Source organism: Alosa sapidissima, chromosome 4 (assembly GCF_018492685.1).
Source record: "Alosa sapidissima isolate fAloSap1 chromosome 4, fAloSap1.pri, whole genome shotgun sequence".
Classification (NCBI taxonomy): Eukaryota; Metazoa; Chordata; class Actinopteri; order Clupeiformes; family Clupeidae; genus Alosa; species Alosa sapidissima.
Window position 1 is genome coordinate 31,063,448 of NC_055960.1, and position 20,014 is coordinate 31,083,461.

Consider the following 20,014-nt stretch of genomic DNA (forward strand, 5'->3'; position numbering starts at 1 on the left):
GAGAGTGGCGGTTCTCCCGGTCGGTTCTCCCCTTATTAGACATTCTCTGGGTGCGTCTAGATTTCTAGGCTAACCTAGTTCCTCATTGATGCACAATCCCACAGGGACACCCCTGCCTGCTCCAGTATTCTACATCACAAATTCCTAGAAGGCAAAAAATATCTTATCTTTGGTGTGCAGATTTTTTCCCAAGTCAACTTAGTTTAGGAGCTCGTGGGCTTGTAACACATTCTCTGCAAAAATGTACACAAAGCGACCAACCTTTATTTTGACACCTAGTTAAGGCGAGTAACCCGGAACTGGTCCGTCAGTCCTGGTGTTCACATGTCCACAACCTTTTACTGTATGGTCCACAAGTGTCCTGTTTTTAGTTATTTGCGAGTTTAACGTCGCGTACACAATAATGGCTAAACTATTTGTGAATGGCGGAATAGGTAATGCATGTCTACACTGTTTGAAAACGTGGTCGTCATGTGAAATACTGTCTGTATCAACGTTACAAACTCAGGTTGTCCGCACGCTAATGAGACCCGTAGGGAAAGAAACTGGTGGTCAAGTATCAAAAAACAATACGGGTCTGAAAGCTATTGACCTTGTACAGCGAGAACGTGAGTCTAAAGTAAAATCCAAAAGCCGAAAAATACCAAAGACCGATAATTTCAAAGAGGTTGGTTGACAAATATTATATGATACTCTTTGTAGCATACATTGCATTTTTCTTGTGATGAGTAGCCTAGAACTTCACGTTGCAGTATGACGATCAAGTTCATGTGGTTATGTCTGCTTATGTTTTTTAGACGCACACTGCAGTCTCCCCGGTGCAGCACAGAGTCTCACAACTTAAACAACTTAGCCAACAGTTACAAAATGTACACCCTAACGTGCTAGCCAAGGCTTTACACAAAAGCATAATCTTCCAAAACCAAGATGTAATCGCAATCAACAAACCTTATGGAGTTCCATTACACGGTATGGTTTTATGCGGATACTAATGCAGACATTGGCTAACCACCGACAGTTATGTCATAGGCTACATAATTAACCTATTGAATTTTCATTTTTTATCTTAACCTAAACCTATTGAATTTTCATTTTTTATCTTAACCTAAACCTATTGAATTTTCATGTCCAATGTAGATTCAACGGATGCCACAACCAGCATAAAAAATGTGTTGCCAGTGTTGGCGAAAATGGTCCATGGTATGCGGACAGAAACGAGGTTGCACATTTGTCACAGTCTGGACAAAGATACAACTGGTACTTTACTGCTTGCCCAAACAGAAGAGGCAGCTGACCACATTCACAGCCTCTTCAAGGCCCTGCAAATGGAGAGGAAGTACTGGTACAAACAGCTATGGAGTTCCAGATGCAATATAGAATAATTATACAGCTGTGTTCCCCCTCCTTGAGGGAACAAACCTCAGTTGAACACTCAAGCTTTATTTTGCTTTGCAGGGCGGTGGTCGTTGGTGTACCTGTCCCCTCAGAAGGGGTTGTAGATATACCGGTCATTGAGAGAGAGGTCACTGGAGCACAACCCCACTTTAAGGTAAGTTACATTATGAGTGGACATTGCATGCAAAATCATCATAGTTCCAGATATAACACAGTTATGACATTGGTCTGCAATGGCGTATTAAAACACACATTGTGTTGATTTGTGTAATGCCTCCAGTTTCTCTGCCAAAGCACAAGAAATCTACAGGTTGTTTGTTAGCTAAGGCTTATTTAAACAACACATTTTGCACACACCCTGACCTTGAAATCATTGGCATCAGATGGGGCTTAGTCCTCTCTTCCGCACCAGTGATAATGGAGAGGGCGTGACTCGGGTTCGAGCCAACCGAAGTGCCCGTAGTGCAGTGACTAACTATCGTGTGCTGGACAGCACCCATGGCTGCAGCCTTGTGGAGCTCCAGCCAATCACAGGTGAGTTGTGTCTAACCAATCTTACCTTCCAATGTTGCTAAAGAGAAGAAGGCATCTTTTTTATTTTGTTCACAGGTATAGTCAAATATATGCACCTGGGATTTACAGTGGTTTGTAGCTTTAAGACTTTTTTTCCCCCCCCTTTTAACCTTTAGCCGTGAAGCATCAGTTGCGAGTCCACATGGCTTTTGCACTTGGATGCCCCATTCTGGGTGATCATAAATATGCCCACTGGAATAAGCTAGCACCTCAGGTAACCATTTCATCTAACATCTTTAACTGGAAATTGGTCTCTGGTAAAGTTGTTTCCAGTTTGACAATTAACTTATCATTCAAGGTGATTTCATAATCAATAGAGTGAATTGAGATTGAAGACAAAAGAGTGGGCTTTTCTACTACTTTTGAATTGTGCCAAAATCCTAGATAAGCATTTCTGTGCATTTCTAGCAACTGCCAGAGGGAGTTTTACGTCGCTTGGGCCTGGAGCAGAGCAAAGCACGCCATCTTCCTCTACACCTACACCATCGCCAGCTGACAGTCCCCGGGTTCAGAGGTCACCGCGAACTCATTGTATCCAGCCGGTTACCCAGGTTCTTGACAAGTACTTTGCAAAGGCTACATATTTCCCTACCAGACAAAAATGGAACTGAGACAGACATCCAGACACACCAGTGATGTTTAAAAGTCTCTGATGACTGAGGAGAAACGGGAGGCTTGGAATCTCCAGCTCTCTCTTCATGGGTAATCCTGGTTTAGGAACCTACAACAAATGGATCAAATAGCTTGTTTCATGCCCATATATGGACTGGGTTTCTGCTCTGATGAATTAGATATTTATAAGGCCACTTGTTTTCCGTTATTAAATATGAACTACGATACGCTACATTTGTTGTAACTTATAAATGTGCTCACATTTCTGGAGGCTTTAAGCTCTGGGATGACAATGCACTCATATTCATATAGAGGGCAAATGAAGGAATGCTAATTGTATCCTGTATGTAGCTGTAATAAGTCACATATAACACTTCAAAACTCAGAACTCAAAATTGGCAACATTCATTTTTTTAAGCAACTTTGTCGTGTTGAACAGCTACTGACTTACTCCAAGGTAAACAGGTTTTTGCAGGTAAATTCAAGTGTTGATGCTGAATAAAGGTGATTTGCATATTCAATAATATATATATATTCCTATTGTTATTTCAGAGTCGTCAAGTTGTAAATAAATTAAACCTACCGATATTTGTAATTGGTCACTAAAAACAGTAATTTGGGGAAGGCAAAGAAAGTGTTTACCAATATGTATTGATATTCCAATTAATTCATACCATCATGATGACTAATCAAAACACCTGTTTGTAAACACCTTTTGATTTAACATAAAAACAGTGGCAAACATGGGAGTAAACCCCCCCTGAATTACAACACACCACAAAGGACAAAAACTGTACAAAAAGCATGTTTGAAACCATGAACTTTTCCTGCATAACCTCCCAACTCCAGTATATCAACAGAGACAGGAGATCAAACATACAGATATAAAAATAAAAAGCAGAACAGAAATCATATTTCATATATAACCATACTGCAGATTACGTGCTACAGGGAGCCATGACCTTGCTCTGTAGGGTCTTCCTCACTAGTGAAGGCAAAGTGTGAGGATCAGAGCCAACGGATTTGAGTAGGTTGGAGACGTGCGTGTGTGTCATCTTCCCAAGCCGTCTAGATCAGAAAAAGTGTTTTCCTTAGGTCTGTTCACAAAAGAGATTGAGTACTTATTTTATGAAACTTGCAAATGACTGGTGTAATTAAGCTTTCAGTTCATGACTGAGCAACTTTAAGAAAGGCTCCATTCACTGTAGTGGGTGTCATGATGGTTGTTGTCAGGTGATTCAACAGAGATGTTTCTTTAGGTGTACATATTCTTATATATACTTTACGTAAAAAAGGTGAAAGGCCATCAAGTTCAACTTCCAGCAAGGAATGCTGGAATCCTCCCGGCTGCTGTCGGCAGGGAGCAGTTCTAATAGTGAATCCTCCACAATGGACGGACAGATGCTCACTCTTGTCAGTTTACATTTGTGGACGCTATGGCGATGACCTCTTGGATTTCCCGCACCATTGTGATGCGTGTGAGCATGTGCTCCAACTGCTGGCTGGGGATTGGCTGTGTGGAGTACCAGATAGGGCTGTTGGGCACGACCACTGGCTCTGGAGTCAGGTAGTATGTATCATTCCGCCCCTTAGCACACTGAGGGCTGTAGGACAACATGGAAAAGATGGATGATGAACAAGGAAAACCCCAGCAGCAGTAAATCAGGACAGATGAATGAAACAGCAAGGTAATGAGAACTCATGAGGTGCAGCAGACTGATTACAGCACTGAACATTTTCGATAGTTAAGTATTTTCTACTAGGATATATTTTTTTGTGTGATGACAGAACATCGCCGGTATATCACTGGTAACAGAACGACACCCGCCATACATGTTTATATATTCACTCAGACAACATTTCATGAAAATACATTTTCTGCAGCAGTCTTTTCTTCTTCAAGATAGTGAACAGGTTGAAACAAAACCACATTTAACAGACAAGGTCAAAGGTTAGACCCACCATTTGAAGAGGTAAAAGTCATAGAGTTTGATAGGGCATCGCAGTGGATTCTCGGGGTCCTCTGCCTGCTCTGCATACATGTCATCAGTCACTGTGACAACAGAATAAAAGTTAGTTTGTGTGGACATTTTTTATTTTGGACAGTTAAGTAATGTGCCAGTTCTGCATAGATGTCTCACCAGTCATTGATTAAGATGACACTACGATTTCTCTATCTTAAGAAGACTGCATGACAAATAGCTATTGTCACATATGATACTTCTATTGTTACAACAATGATCCAATTTGGTGTGATGGAATGATTTTTCACAAACACAAACATGTCTTCCTCTGCGTTTTGACATTGAGGAGGTGCTGTAAGGCCGAGCTCCTCACCCTTCTGGCCAAGGTGATGGGGTCCTGAGCCCTTCAGATAGCGGATGGTGGTGCTCTTGTCCTTGTGGTTGGATGGGTTCTTCTTTGTGTGTCTTAGCACTTTGGAGAAGGCCACCTTCATATGCTGCTCCACTGTTGTCAGCTGGAAATACCTGACGTAGACACAAGCCATTTCAGTTAATCAAACGAGTCCCTCTCATACAGCTAATAGTAAACAAACACTATTACTATAGGCTACATGTAGGATGATTAAAGGCTAAGCTACACCAGGCACGTAACTGAAGCACTCCGTTCGCGTTGCGTCTGCTGCAACTATTAGCTTCCACTATAATCAATGGAAGTAGCTACACCAGACGTGATAGCGGCACGTACGTTCGAAAAAAAAAAAAAATAGACCATTCTTCTAAAATGGATTTTTGCACGTCGCGAACGGAACGCTTCAGTTACGCGCCTGGTGTAGCTTCCCTGTAAGACATACAGGGAAAGGGAAGATGGAGGAAGATGGTTTTCTGCTCACTTGGTGTTGAAGTACATGAGCGTGAAGAGGAGTGTGGAGGGCGAGTGGGCCCCGAGCTGCTTGCACTCCCACAGCATCTCTTCAGTTACGTGACTGGGGATGATGTAGCCTGTGGGGAACAGAGAGGCCAACACACATGTGGTCAGCTACCCACAACACTATCACATGAGACAAGGGAATGTTGTGTGTTTCTGTGTGTGTGTGTGTGTGCGAGAAAGAAAGCATGTAGAAATTGAGAGCTACACTAAAAATATATATGTGATAAAATAATGCATTATAAGAAGTGATGTAAGACGTGGTGATGATACAGATCTATGTAAAAAAAACTAGATAAAGCATCCATTAATAATGGTTCTACCATCAGCAGATTCATTTAACATGTCCTTTTAGCCATGCCATAATTGGCATTATCATAGTCATCATCATGTTCTTAAAACAAGGCACAAGCTTTAAATACTCAATTCAGTTTTTCACCTTAAGGGGTTGTACAAAGCACTTTAGTACTCGTTCTCTCAAAAGCTCTCCACCACACACACACACACACACACACACGATCAGGATGATGTCTTACCTAGTGGATGTACATTAGGCCTGTACTCTTCAAGCACTTTGTGTAAACACTGTGAGAAGCGTGTATAGTAAGGATCGGAGAAGATGTCATCTACCCGTCCATTTTCAAACAGGTACTATGAGGAGACAAAAGGCAGAATGGGATGAAAAAGAATTTCAAATACAAGAGACATCTTTTTGTGTGACTTACTTTACAGCTCACTTTATAGAAAAGAAAAAAAAAAAAACAATTGGGCTATCAATTCAACAGAACCGGAGATACCTTCTGAATGCACAGGAAGACGTAGTAGAGGGCGTCAGCCTCAAAAGGCTCCTCCTCCAGGCCTTTGGCCTCCTGCGTCATCAGGGACAGGGCCACATTCAGCTCGGCTACCGCACTCGACACCAAGTCCTCACGGAACCGCAGAGGCTGACGACCTGGGCAAGGGAGAGAAGGGAGAGAGAAGAGGGAGAGAGGGAGGGGGGGGAAAGAAACACACAAAAAGAGAAAAAGAGAAAGGGTCAACTGAATGTGTATGCCTAATTCATTGTTTCCCAACCATGGGGTCGAATGAAATTCAAATGGGGTATCTTACAATCGACCAGTACATTACATAAAAATTCAAATAATAAAAAAAATAGCAGTAGCAGTAGCAAAACAACCAGGCGAGTTAGTCAAACAAACGAATTAGCTTGCTGGGACATTTGGGGAAATATACCGCTCTCAACTGGATGTTACAGCAGAGATGAGATGCGCTCTCTCTCTCAACATGTTGTGAATGATTGGGGTCTTGTGACATCAAAATAGGGTCGTCTGCCAAAAATGTTGGAAACCCCTGGCCTAATTGAATAATTAAGTCAACAGTCCATTCAAACTCCCAACTTGTCCCAGCCAATCCGATTATCCTCCTGTACTCACGTCCAATGGGGGCCAGCTTGTTCTGCTCCTCCTTGTCCATCTCGGCGTTCTTGCGGTGGACCCAGAGGCGCCACACCTCCAGTCCCTCCTCTGGCTTCAGTGAGATGGGGAGCATTAGCTCTGTCGTGGTCTCGCCTTGTTGCTCTCCCTCCACCTGAGCCTGGACAACACCCACAACGGTCAACAACTCTCATATACAATTAGGTAACACCCTATACAAATGTGTCCTCATGAGTGAACTGAACTAGTGCAGTCCTCCACTCAAATCTTCATGGATTTCTCAAAGATATTCTAGAGACTACATGGTTGGAGTTAGATCTCATAAATGGAATGATATTCATCAGGGACATTTATGTCACTAACGTTACACGGATATTGGAAGGCGCGCCTGCAGATGTACGCCCGTACGCACTGTGCGTACCATCAGGCTACTCAACAACGAGAGAGAATTTCCCCTGTGTGTGTGTGTGTGTGTGTGTGTGTGTATTCACACCAAGTTAGCATAACTTCCTAACTCTGCACAGTAGCCCATTAACTGTATGACAGTAGGCTATTTACAATTTTCTGTAAGCAAAGTTTGTAAACATGTTATCAAAATCAACTTAATCCAGAACTATATGCACACGCACACCTTTTGTTTGAGCAGGAGAGAGAATACACACACACAACAATTACGGGTCATTCCACGTCAATTCAACCAGGGCCCACGCACTTAGGTCTCAAAAAATTCTGAAAAAATTACCAGGTGTACCTATGTTACCCAGGAGACACACTGTAAAATTACTCTTATGTAAGATCAATACTTTCCAAGATACAGCCAGTTTTACAGGGGGAGGGGGGTGTCGATTTTGTTCGGCTCTTTTTTTTTGTCAAAGTTCACAAGCCCACAGCACAAGAACTAAACCATGTAGGAGGTTCAAATTTTGCATGCTGGTACATAAATAGGAATAGTATGTAGCAAAATCGTCACGTTTGGTCTGGATAATCCTGCATGGTCATAGCTGTCCCTCAAAGTTGATACAAATTTTATTGGAGTTTTTGGCTGGGCTCTGTTTAAGCCTTCAGAAGACATATTTGTACTCAACATAGTAAGGAAAATAAATCAAGAGCCTGAGATAAGTAGAAACACTCACAAAAAACAATGAACAGAAAATAAATTCCTTCAGGGTCTGAACAGCAGACCTTAGAAGTCTAAAAAATAATTTTGGTTCTCATTGTCAGAGCACCTAAACACCTTGTGGAAATATACAAAGATTTTTTAAATATTTTTTTCTTTATTCTCCATGATCTTTTCTTTTTAAAAACACCAATTTGACTTGTCTTATGCAAATCTTTCTTTTTCACTTTCCACCCTGAACATGGGCAAAATGCACCATTGACATCAATATGTTTTGTATAGAGCTACCACAGGTTACTCTATACAACCACAGGTGGCAGTGTGGTGACTCTATATAAAACGTATTGATGTCAATGGGGCATTTTGCCCATGTTCAGGGTGGAAAATAAAAAAGAAAGATTTGAATAAGACAAGTCAAATTGGTGTTTTCAAAAAGGGATCATGGAGAATAAGGAAAAACATATTTAAAAAATCTTTGTATATTCCCACAAGGTGTTTGGGTGCTCTGAAAATGATAACCAAAATGATTTTTCAGTCTTGTGAGGTCTGCTGTTCAGACCCTGAAGGGATTTATTTTCTATTCATTGCTTTTTGTGAGAGTGTTTCTACTTATCTCAGTAAGGAAAATAAATCAAGAGCCTATGTTGAGTACAAATATGTCTTCTGAAGGCTTAAACAGAGCCCAGCCAAAAACTCCAATAAAATTTGTATCAACTTTGAGGGACAGCTATGACCATGCAGGATTATCCAGACCAAACGTGACGATTTTGCTACATACTATTCCTATTTATGTACCAGCAAAATTTGAGCCTCCTACATGGTTTAGTTCTTGCGCTGTGGGCTTGTGAACTTTGACAAAAAAAAGAGGCTGGACAAAATCGACACCCCCTCCCCCTGTAAAACTGTCTGTATCTTGGAAAGTATTGATCTTACATAAGAGTAATTTTATAGTGTGTCTCCTGGGTAACATAGGTACACCTGGTAATTTTTTCAGAATTTTTTGAGACCTAAGTGCGTGGGCCCTGGTTGAACTGACGTGGAATGACCCTTACAGAAGTTGTAGGTTAGGGTACTTTTTTTTTACTACCTGGTTATTAGCACACAATGTTTAGCTAATTCACTAATTCAAGACTCATCATGGATATAACACGTTTTTTTTAAACAACGAAATCAGAAACGATGGAGGCAACAAAGCTAGGAGTTATTTCAGATGGGCAAGAACAAAGTAGGCAAAATTGGTGTGCTTGTCAAAACGTTTGGCTAGCATTACAGCCGTTTAAAGCCATACGTGAACGGTACGCTCAAACAAAACTAAAAGGTAACTTTAGCCTATATGGGGCTGTATAAAGTTGTTGTTGTAAAGATATTGCATGTGGATGTTGTTAGTACTATGTAGGCTACTTTTTAGCTGACCAATGCATGAACCTAACCAGGAAACGGGCAAATATTATCAACGCGTTGAAAGTTTCGTTGAGCGCGGGTGGGGGGTCTATAGGCGGGTGTGCGTACCATACCATTCATTCCTGCAGGTGCCCCTGGATATAGGTATTGGGTACTACCAGTCAAATGGCAACATAACACAATCTCTATGACAATGTAATGTGTTAAAACTGTGAACAACATTTATTTAACCAAAGGAACGAAATGGCTTCAAGTGTTTGAGTCAAACCCAGAGTGAGCTGCCCTCCCTGCCCAGTATCTGACCTGTAGGTGGAGCTGTTGCTCCTGGCCGTCTGTTAACTGGCCCTGCTGCTGCGGGTCCCAGATGTGCAGGGCCTGCGTGGCCCCCTGATAGGCCCCTCCCACTGTCTGCACCGCCACGGGGATGTGGATGTTCCCGTTCATGAACTGCGCTGGGAACATCTGCACCACCTCCTCCTGTGTGCCCGTCCCCGACGACGTCACCACCTGGTGCTGCGCCACCCCGCCGGCAGCCATCTTGTCTTTGTCGTCAGTGGCGGTGGTTGCCGTGGCAATGGGAAGCGTCTGCAGCTGCAACGCGGCGCTGTAGGCCTCCTGCGGGATGGCGATGTGGGCCACGCCCTGCGGCTGGGGCGCCGAGTACACGGGGATGGTCCACGTCTCGCCCGAGGGCCCCGTGAGGGTGCCGGTGGTGCTGTACAGGTGCGTGCTGTCCACCGTCAGCAGGTCGGGCCGCAGCGACACGTAGCTCTGCTGGCCCTGGCCCTGCGGGATGGCCAGCACGGTTGCCAGCTGCTGGCCCTGTGGCAGCGCGTACGACACGGTAGCCAGCGGCATGTCCACCTTGCGCTTCTTGGCTGGCTGCAGCACGCCGGCGGGGCTGGAGCCGCTGGGCCGACGCTCGGCCTCGCGGGGGGACCCCTGCTGCTGGCCCTGCTGCACGGGAGACAGGGCCTCGACCGTCTGGATCTGGATCTGCTGCCCTCCCGCTACCGCAGCCACCAGCTGCGCCTGGATCTGAGGAGAACACACGAGATACTCTAAGGGCTTATTCGGGGAGATGTGTGAGCGATATATAATGTATTTAACATACATTTATAGGTGCATAGAGATAAGGATAAAGGGGAATCGGTATCGGCTCCCACACATAGCTGCGCGCAGTGCAGTGCTGGAGACGCATCCCGTCCACTTTACATGGGCTTACGTCACCCGTTGCCCACCCGTTGTAACAACGGAAGGCACCAGCCAATCAAATTACAGTTATACTTCAAGTCATTTGCATAGCTACCGCCGGGAACACCCACTGGCATGCGCTGACGGAACGCAACTGTGTGTGGGAGCCGTAAGTGTGTGTTTGTGTGAGTGACTGGAGCTTCTGTCATTAAATGCACTGTACCTGTTGATGCTGTTCCTCTGTGAGTTCTCCCTGCTGCACAAGCTGTGCTGCCGTGGTGATGCCTTGCAACTGCTGGTGAGAAGGTGATGAAACCTGCAGCACCTGGCCCACCGTCTGACCCTGGTCACCCTGTATCTGCACCTGCCATGCAGAATGACACTAGGAACATTTGTAGTCTTAATGGGTGGGCTATGACTACTGCAACTATTGTAAGAGAAATTAAAAGAACTGAATTGCAATGCATGAAGCTGGCTGTGTCAAATGGGCACAGAGGAGCTTAAGCTAATCTAATATGTATTTTGGTAGTTGCGTCTAGATATTTTAGATTGTCTGAGGGTTTACCACTGACCTGCACCTGGATCTGCTGCTCAGAGGCCTGATGCACAGCTGCAGCCAGCTGTGGCGTGATCTGTGCAGATGTGACCTGCACCTGGTTAGACACAGCCAGGCAGACAGACACCGGTTAAACTCATATCTAGTTATTTCACAGACACCTTTAACCAAGCTGAATGATGAAAACATATATTTTGCGCACTCTATTTTTAGCTTCATATTAATTACCCTACTGCACCCCGGTGCATTTCCCATCAGTTTTCATGCAAAATGAAACTCATTTAAATGACATTTTCTGACTGGTTGTGGAAAAAGGTCTTACAGGGCAGGCGAGCTCCAGCAGGGACCCTGCCACCTCTGTGCTGTCTGTGTAGATGCAGTTTGCCCCCTGCTGGTAGACCATGGTGGTGGTGGTGGTCGGGGTGCCACCCTGCTGGCTGAACTCCTGCAGCACCTCAGGGCCTTTGGTGGCCAGTGATTCCAGAAACTCCTTCATGCGATGCTGTGGCACGGTGCGGGCCTTCTGCCTCACGTACTCATCAAAGGAAACCGTGCCGCCCTCCATCGGCTCGCTCATGGCGTCTCACAACCCTCCCCTGGAGCCTGTGGCACAACCACATTGATCGTTGTGTAGCAGATGGCATTCTGTTTATATTTATAAACGGTACATACTATTTCTACAGCTCTTATAGACCCTTTCAACAAGGTAAACAAAAACAATGCTTGAACATTCTATTTGGGCCCCAATCTACTTCCTCTGCATTAAGATAACATATGGAATGTTAAAAAGGAAGTCTTGTGGGGCCAACTATGATGCTGATAATGGAACTCTCTTGAAAGGGTCCATAATGTTACTGCTTTCCTACTGTAGACAATACTCCATAGTCAACTGTACATATCTGTTCATACTGAACACAAACTTATTTTCACTACTCTTATGATGTTCTTGTTAATACACTTCACATATCTGTCTATATTGTTCATACTGCATATCCATATTTATCCTGCTCTAATAATGTTACTGTTAATACACTGCACATATCCTTAGGCCACCACACACGGCCAGCGATGTGACAGTCAAACCCGACGGTGGAATTCTGTTAATCGCTTTATTAGACACACTACTGGCGACGCGATCACGCATCGATTCAGTGGAGATACACTGACCATACAGTGGTTTTCTATTATGCATATCAAAATCGCCCTGAAAAATAGAAAGGCGCCGATTAGAGCAATGCGACGGCCGTCGTTCCACTTGCCACATGTGTTGCCCCATTCACTTCACTGGCCATGTGTGTAGGCCTTTACTGTAAACCATACCACTTCCTTAACTGTATAGTACTGTCTACACTACACTATTATGTCCTATACTGTTTATGCTGCACTACCGGTCTATAGAATACTGTTCACATTGCACTTTTCTGCATTTTTGCACTTCTGGTTAGATGCTAACTGCATTTCGTTGTCTCTGCATTTGTACTCTGCACAATGACAATAAAGTTGAATCTAATCTAATCTATATCTAATAAATATGAATGCAATATTAGTTAGAGAATCCGGTTTTGTACATTCACTTGCAATGGCTTTTTAAATCCTTTAAATTCCTCAATGGTGCATGCAACAATATTATCCAAGATAAAAATCTTACAATAATGACAAACCTACAATTTTCCGACACCGTCCTTTATGCATATTAACTATTGGTAAAGTGTATACATATATTTTTAGATTTTAATAGATGGTGATGGGAGAGAAGAAAGGTTAGTTGCTATTGCTAGTCTAGTTAACCACAATACAATCATACGGTCATATCCAAACCTATTTACTTGACCTACCTGTTATCTTGAGGACACTAGGTTATAACCCAAAGTCATATAGCTATCTAGAAAATATATGTTCTTAGGGAAAACAAGCTAAAATATATAACAAATTGTTCTAACAACAACATAGGTGCATAACTGAACATTGCATACCAAGAATATGAACTCTTCTGATATTGCATTAGTAAGGTTTGTAATTTACCATGCCAAATCCTACAATTGTTTTTCAACAGTCGTCAAGCATAGATTATAATCTTGCCAAATATTACAACATTTTGCCAAAGTGTGCTTAGGTGCAAGTGCATTTTCATGCACAACATGAAATTAATACATAATGAAATCCATAATGTCAATTCCACAATTGCACTTTACCAATATGTACAATAAAGATGCATTCACTTGTGTCTAAACGGGGGGCCAGCAGAATGTATACCTGAGAGGGTGGGGCTGTGGGCACTAGGCAGCTGTGCAAAATGTTGGGGGTGGCAACCCATGTAGCTGTTTCCCTTTGACACAGATTATTTTGTAAACTGAGGGCACATCATCTTATTACACTCACGTGCGTTTAGAGACACTATGTTAAAATCTGAAGCTGGCCTAGTTGAAGATATACGCGTATAAGCAATTTGTGTCATGTTGTCGAGACGGTTTTACTCTGGTTCGTCACTATGTTCCCTAGATGGCTAGCTAACGTTAGCTAACAAGTTGGTATCAGAATGAACCAGTTTGCTAACGTTAGCTAGCTAATGTTAGCTCCATACCCACCCATTACGATACCGCATTTCATGTGTTTATGTTATGCCAACTAGCTAGTCCGTTAGCATGATTCAATATAAAGTGGGCATATTGGCACATTTCATAATTACAATTTCAATGAGTACATTGCATTTTAACAACACATAGATTATACAACATTTCAAATAACTCCTTGTAATTCCTTGTGAAGATGTTTACGACCAGAAGTAACAAGCTACAAGCAGGTAGCTAACGCAGGCTAAAGAGGCATCTTCCCATGCTACCTTAAATAAAACCAAAACCTCCCGTTCCGCCAAAACACTCCGTTCAAAAATAAAAACCCCACGAAACTTATTCATTCCTGTCCACATGTCATTACCATTTGGACTGTGGCTACTGAAGATGTAACACTGCATACTTATTCTTATTTCGTCCAATTTACTGAAGCGAAAAACAATACCAAAATGACATGACGTGGGCTTATTTGTCGGCAGTTTAGATATCTGCGCTGCTGTAAAAATAAAAACAACACAATCTGCAGAAGAATACTCACGAGAAGTATCTTACCGTGTTTAATGATCTTATTGTGGATTGCACGGACCGATGCGGTTATAAAAGAAAGAGATACTTATTGCATATAACTAGCTAAATAGTTGAATGCAGACGGAAGTAGGCCCTCTGTCATAGCACACGTCCCCGGACTGTCCTGATAACCGAAGGCCGTTTCAGAGAAGTCTAAAGACGGAATGAGAGCTCCCCCTTCCGGCTACACGTCTTCCATAAACACATTTCCTAGTTCGTGCACGAGGACCACACATCGACACATTTCATCACACCGGGAACGTGCATTGCGTGTACTCGAGTCCCGCTCCAATAATAAAAAAAGTAAACACGAATTATGTGGCTAATGTGTTACCTATAATGTGTGTACTAATAATTTGTATACAGATAGAGGAATACAATAGTTTTATATTTCACACTAAAGGTTTGGTTTTTGGCTCTGATATGACTAGGCCAATTACTTCATTAATGTGCAAAGGGTTACCTTTCCTGAATTTAATCATATCAACATGTGGCACACAGATTTTTGTTGTTTTTTTATTAAATGAAAAACAACATTTTTGTTGCCTAGGCTAGTAGACCTATTTCTCGACGCTTTTATTTATAAGGCTATTTCAAAAGGCTCAACTAAATTGAGATTCTGTGGTCTAGTCCACTACTACAGTCCCATAGCATTACTCTAGTCTTGTCTTTTCGGTCAAACATAAGGAATATGAGCATTTTTGCATTGGCTACATAATGAAGAACGAATCTATTTGTCCTTATGTAGGCTTAGGAAAACAGTCTGACATCAACATAGACATAAGCTATTCTCTTAATATATAGGCTATAGCCTATAGCCTACATAGATATTGTTCTTATTGAATATTAGGCTACTCAAACTTCTTACTTCAAACACTTGCCCTAATAGCTGGCCGATAAATGCATAGCACTTAACATTCATTTAGCGATCTGTCAGATTCAGGTTAGCGTAAAGGGTGTATGTGCCTTTAACAGCACTTTATTTGCTTCAGTCCGCCTTAAAGAGCTAGGCATGTGCTTGCGAGGGCCTCCCCCTGTTCACCCTACAACATGCTGCCAGGCCGCGCTCTTAAGGTAGACCTGACTAGATCCGTGGTGCGCACTCATGTGTCATCTTTAGAAGAAAGGAAGGAGTTAATTCCCACGGTCTCCCCCCCCCCCTTAACCCTACTCTGACCCACTTTGAATTAAGATCACTGAAAACGAGAATAAAAAACAGAAAATCGTATACTTTTCCTAAACACAGACCTACTAGATTGGCCTATGTAGCCTACAGGATAGCCTGTTGCAGGCCTAGCCTATGATCTATCTTTTTGACTATAATTCAAAGTAAATCATTGAGATTTCCTTTAGCTAAACGATAATTCAAACTAAATAATTGAGATTTCCTTCAGCTAAACGTGTGTGTGTGTGTGTGTGTGATAGTAGTCTACTGATGTCTGTGTAAGTGTGACAGTCATTCTGTCCTCACCAATGCAATTTATTTCATGGTTGAGGTAGCCAGTCAGTAGGCTGGTAGCCAGTCCAGTCACACAAGATTAAGATGGTTGTGCTTGGCACCCAGAGGGTGGCGGTAGGGATCATACAGCAACACTGTAATAATCTTCCCAGCATGTTCATGTGTGTGTGTGTGTGTGTTTTCTAACCTCCGTATGCACTACTTGCCCCTGCCACTTAATGATCTTAGAGAAATCCTTTAGAGATTACCCCAAACCAGCTGTGAAGTGACAGAGGGAGAGAAAGCTGAACGTGCCCTCAGCCCAGGTGCATATGCTCTCATTAGAAGAAAGAGGCTACAGTGTCCCAGACCATATGGAATTCAGTTTACCATTTGGATTTCTTCAGTGGAGGAAGACCTCTTCTGGAGCAGATCGTTTGGTTGTTCAAAACCCAGAAGTCTTCCATAACTTGTAGGAGGGGATGCCAGTCTGGGGCCCATGATAACATCACCTGAGTGAATGGAGTGCAGTGGAAATTCTGATAATCTAATTGTCTGTGCTGTTGTTTCATACTTCAATTTGGGGGTAGAATTGCAAGCAGCATTTGAAATCAGTGAATTAATCACTTTAATCACTGATTCGTTCTGAAGGCTGGATTAAATAACAGCAGGTGAGTGGAAAGTGGTTTCGTAACTTATTTATCTGAATGGAATGTGTACAGTTTAACTCCTACGTTGGCTCTATGGACAGAGTTCTTTTGCCATATACTGAATGAAAAAGAAGGCAACAATTATGCTCTTTAGCCATTATGAATTTCATTTGGCCCCAGGAATGATCTTTAACCTTATTCTTAGCCTGTTAGCAACTCAGAAATATTAGCATTATGCTGTGTTGAAATGGCTGGATATGTTCTACTAAAATAGTTGGTGTTTTTGTTCAGCTGTCCTAACATTACAAACTGTTGACACTTGATAAGCCTGATAAGACATGTTATCTGAAGCTTATCTGGGAAAAAGTACTTTATAATGACCTCTTGACTGTACCTTAATGCAACTTAATTCAACATTGTGGCAAAGGGAGCTTTCTGTAAAAGTCACATATATACCAGGATAATTGTACATTCAGACAGGCTCATATCATAATAATGTATATCATATAATAATGTCAGCATTGTATTTAGTTTATATTTTGCAGCTTCTTTTCTGACTCACCTGACAACTGACAATGCAGTGGAACATGCATTGGCTTTTTGTTCTTGCAATGATACTCACCCTGTTGCACCATTCAACTGGCAGTCCCATTATGAACCCAACAAAACCAAACATCTCTGAGTCTGTGACTTCCCCTGCCCTGGAGGCAGGCTCTGGTGGGACGAATAAAGATGAGAAACCTCCCTCCTCCCCTAAGACCTCCGCTTGGACTGAGCAAAAGATCAGTAACCGAATCTCTCAGACCTTGGAAGGCTCATTCATGTCCTTAACACAAATTATGGAAAGTTCTGGAGATGGGAGTGGATTTCAAGAGGGGCATAATGAGTTGAAACAAGGGGTGGCACCCTCTATCAGTGTTCTGGAAGAAAACATGATTGCACAGGAGCTGGAAGAAAAAAAACACTGGGAAGACACTTGGTACCACTTTGCACCTCCCTTGCCCCAGCGGCAGATCCAGGTAATGGATGGCGATAGGTCTCCTGAAATTACTGAGGCACAAACACTACAGGGTGTGAGCTCCTACACTCCTGAACATGCCACATCAACACAAATTGTCCCAACCACCATTTCTATACTGTCGCAAGTCAAGTCTGTTAGCAGTGACTGGCAGAGTACAACAAAGGACATTGCTACGTTCCAAAAAGAAGCATCTTTGAATTTGACGACCCAGACACTTTCAGACAGTCTAAATGGGAAAGGCAGTGATGACAGTATGGAGGCAAATACTGCTCTGGATCAAGCCACAGTTATAGTGCCAGGGCATCCTGAGGACTTCACACCATATGGTGCCACTGTCCCTGCTGATGAGGAGGTCAATCCCCATGTCACTCTAGCTGATTCAATCATCACAACAAACCCACAGTTATCACACCTGGAGAACAGAGGCGTGCACATGGTTACACAAACTATTCAGTCAAATCAAACAGGTAATTTATTAAGTTATAGTTATTTCACATTATTTAAACACATAACAAGTGTATATTATGTTCAAGCGCAATCAAATACAACAATATACAGCACGATCTCCATTCAGTCTGCATTAAGACTGTGTTTTGTTTATTTTGTTAGGTGAAGAAATCATAAACCCTACAAGGATTCTGCCAGATGTGCCATCAGAGATAACATCATCAAGTATGTCAGCAGTCAAAAGTCATACATTCTGACATCAAGTGATTGTTATGATTTTTTAAAATTTGTTCTGAATTTTAATGTGACATTCATTTTTCTGTCTACCCTCTATACTTTATCTTTCAGAGAGAGATGAGCCAAAAAAAAGTCCCCTGGGGAGGATTGGTGGTTTTCTAGGATCAATAAACGAGCCAGGGTTCTCTGGTTCTTTAGGCCCTTGTCTGCTGGGTTTGGGGGTCTGTGTGGCTCCATCAGGGCCTGATGGCACCAGCCTTCAGTGGGAAGACCTCAGCCGCACTCTGGCCTTTGCCTGGGAGCTGCATGTGTTTGGCTGTGCTTCCCTATTCCTGCTATTGGTTGGTGGTGCCCTCTGGGGGATAAAAAGTGCATTTGGCCTGCTTCGTCCTTACTGTATCGCCCTACCCCTGGCAAATATTTTGCTCCTGCTAGCAGGAGTATTGAGGTGTGCTCACTTCCTGATCGACCCCTATGGTACACGGCATATTTTGCCACGGCCTGCCCTGTCCGCTCTGTACAACTTGCCACTTCCGCTTCTGCTGTGGGCACAGGCTGTGCTAGCGATGATTGTTTTGCGTGGACAGAGACTGAATCTCCTGCCCCCTGCTCTGCAGTGCCCCCGAGTGACTGCAGGACTTGTGGCGCTCCACTGCTTCCTTCTCTTTGTGGCTGATATCCTCTCCCAGGCCCTGTCTCCTGCTCTGCCCCTGATGCTACAGACTTTTTCGGTTTGCTGGGGCTTGCCTCTCTGCTTGGGTCTTCTCTTCCAAACCCTGAGCCCTCTTCAGTCGACCAGGACTCCTGTTCCACAGTGGACAGCGGCAAAGCGAGTCGAACACCGGGCAAGGCGAGTGTTTTCTTTATGCGCTGTCTTGGGAGCACTAAGCTATGCGTTTCAGATCCACGGAATCCTCTGGCTCTACGGCTTGCTTGGAAACTGGAGAAGCTTTGGCTGGGGCTGGTGGCTGTGTCAGTTCTTTGCACGGCTCTTGGAACTGACATGGAGCTACTGCATGCTCCTGCTGGCATCTTGGCCTTTCTGGAGACCCAGGGGAAACAACCGCAGAGGCGAGGGGAGACCAGAGGCAACGCAACGGGGGAAGCTGGGTTCATACTGGGACAGGATGCTGGAGAACTTGCCCGGGGGACCATGGGGGATGCCAGACAGACACTGGGCAGAGCTTATACCAAATAACTGGGCAGCCCACCAGCGTGAGTGTGCAGACATTAGCAGCTCCATAATCCATAACCATGATGTGGTCACTACATCTCAGGGTCAAAAGGACAGCAATTCAGACAACATAGGTAGCATCTCCACCAACAGCACCATGTGTGACTCCTACCCCACACCTTTGTGGTCACATGGACATGACTGGAGTGAGAGGGATTGCATCCTGTCCCTCATTGAGTTTGACCTGTGTCCCCCGTCGCCCATCAGTCTTACCCGCAGCATTGACAATGCACTTCATTTTGACGACCTCCTGGGATTAGGCAGCCTCTTCACGCCACCACCTCCATCTTGGACTCAAGGCCTGGAGCCGTACTGCCCACAAGCAGGCAGCGCCACTGCCCCTGCCACACCCGCACACATCGCCTACAGGTGGGCCCTGGATGCTGGCTCCAGCCCTGTGCAGCCTCACTGCTTCAGGGGCTCGTCGCACCACTTCCAAACACCGCGGTCAGACGCCCAATCTCCTCTGTCTACAACAGACCTTAGACTGCACTTAGAGGAGTCTGACCAGCCAATGGAGCCCGGGATACAGGGCGTCATCGTTATGGAGGACGACTGGAGCAGCGTGGGCAGTACAGATGACATCACCGACCTATAGACTCCTGTATGTGATGCCATTGGGACACCTGAGGGATTTAAACTGCTTTGTGTCTTTCCCACTGAATCAGATTGAACTCTAG

The 20,014-nt window shown here is 43.7% G+C and overlaps 3 protein-coding genes across 5 annotated transcripts; 2 read left to right on the forward strand and 1 right to left on the reverse strand.

Moving 5' to 3' along the window:
* Positions 1-292: 292 nt before the first annotated feature.
* Positions 293-3,101, forward strand: rpusd4 (RNA pseudouridine synthase D4). Of its 2 annotated transcripts, XM_042089842.1 has the most exons (7): positions 293-667; positions 798-969; positions 1,138-1,342; positions 1,456-1,549; positions 1,779-1,929; positions 2,085-2,182; positions 2,377-3,101. In XM_042089842.1, the coding sequence occupies exons 1-7, from the start codon at positions 404-406 to the stop codon at positions 2,602-2,604; spliced, it is 1,212 nt and encodes a 403-aa protein (XP_041945776.1). In that variant the 5' UTR covers positions 293-403; the 3' UTR covers positions 2,605-3,101. The 2 variants fall into 2 exon arrangements, with proteins under 2 accessions (XP_041945776.1, XP_041945777.1); XM_042089843.1 differs by lacking the exon at positions 293-667 and having other exon boundaries at positions 875-1,005; positions 1,095-1,342.
* A 268-nt stretch (positions 3,102-3,369) lies between these two features.
* LOC121707347 (glutamine-rich protein 1-like) lies at positions 3,370-14,561 on the reverse strand. 2 transcript variants are annotated; one of them, XM_042089841.1, is made up of 12 exons: positions 14,293-14,561; positions 11,493-11,773; positions 11,187-11,267; positions 10,838-10,978; positions 9,724-10,458; positions 6,903-7,062; positions 6,267-6,421; positions 6,006-6,120; positions 5,435-5,543; positions 4,918-5,069; positions 4,543-4,633; positions 3,370-4,184 (listed from the first exon to the last, which is right to left on the reverse strand). In XM_042089841.1, exons 2-12 carry the CDS (start codon positions 11,745-11,747, stop codon positions 3,995-3,997), a joined length of 2,184 nt encoding a protein of 727 aa, XP_041945775.1. In that variant the 5' UTR covers positions 11,748-11,773; positions 14,293-14,561; the 3' UTR covers positions 3,370-3,994. The 2 variants fall into 2 exon arrangements, with proteins under 2 accessions (XP_041945775.1, XP_041945774.1); XM_042089840.1 differs by having other exon boundaries at positions 10,838-10,996.
* A 2,410-nt stretch (positions 14,562-16,971) lies between these two features.
* LOC121707549 lies at positions 16,972-20,014 on the forward strand. Its single transcript, XM_042090201.1, has 3 exons — positions 16,972-17,883; positions 18,026-18,088; positions 18,212-20,014. The coding sequence occupies exons 1-3, from the start codon at positions 16,983-16,985 to the stop codon at positions 19,930-19,932; spliced, it is 2,685 nt and encodes an 894-aa protein (XP_041946135.1). The 5' UTR covers positions 16,972-16,982; the 3' UTR covers positions 19,933-20,014.

Coding starts and splice junctions, on each gene's coding strand:
- rpusd4 (XM_042089842.1), top strand. CDS start 404: ATGGCTAAACTATTTGTGAATGGCGGAATAGGTAATGCATGTCTACAC. Junction 1,343..1,455: donor CAAATGGAGAGGAAGTACTG/GTACAAACAGCT, acceptor TTTGCTTTGCAG/GGCGGTGGTCGTTGGTGTAC. Junction 1,550..1,778: donor GAGCACAACCCCACTTTAAG/GTAAGTTACATT, acceptor CATTGGCATCAG/ATGGGGCTTAGTCCTCTCTT.
- LOC121707347 (XM_042089840.1), bottom strand. CDS start 11,747: ATGAGCGAGCCGATGGAGGGCGGCACGGTTTCCTTTGATGAGTACGTG. Junction 5,070..5,434: donor CTCATGTACTTCAACACCAA/GTGAGCAGAAAA, acceptor TGTCTACGTCAG/GTATTTCCAGCTGACAACAG. Junction 4,634..4,917: donor CCATCACCTTGGCCAGAAGG/GTGAGGAGCTCG, acceptor CTGTTGTCACAG/TGACTGATGACATGTATGCA.
- LOC121707549 (XM_042090201.1), top strand. CDS start 16,983: ATGCATTGGCTTTTTGTTCTTGCAATGATACTCACCCTGTTGCACCAT. Junction 17,884..18,025: donor TATTCAGTCAAATCAAACAG/GTAATTTATTAA, acceptor TTATTTTGTTAG/GTGAAGAAATCATAAACCCT. Junction 18,089..18,211: donor ATCAGAGATAACATCATCAA/GTATGTCAGCAG, acceptor TTTATCTTTCAG/AGAGAGATGAGCCAAAAAAA.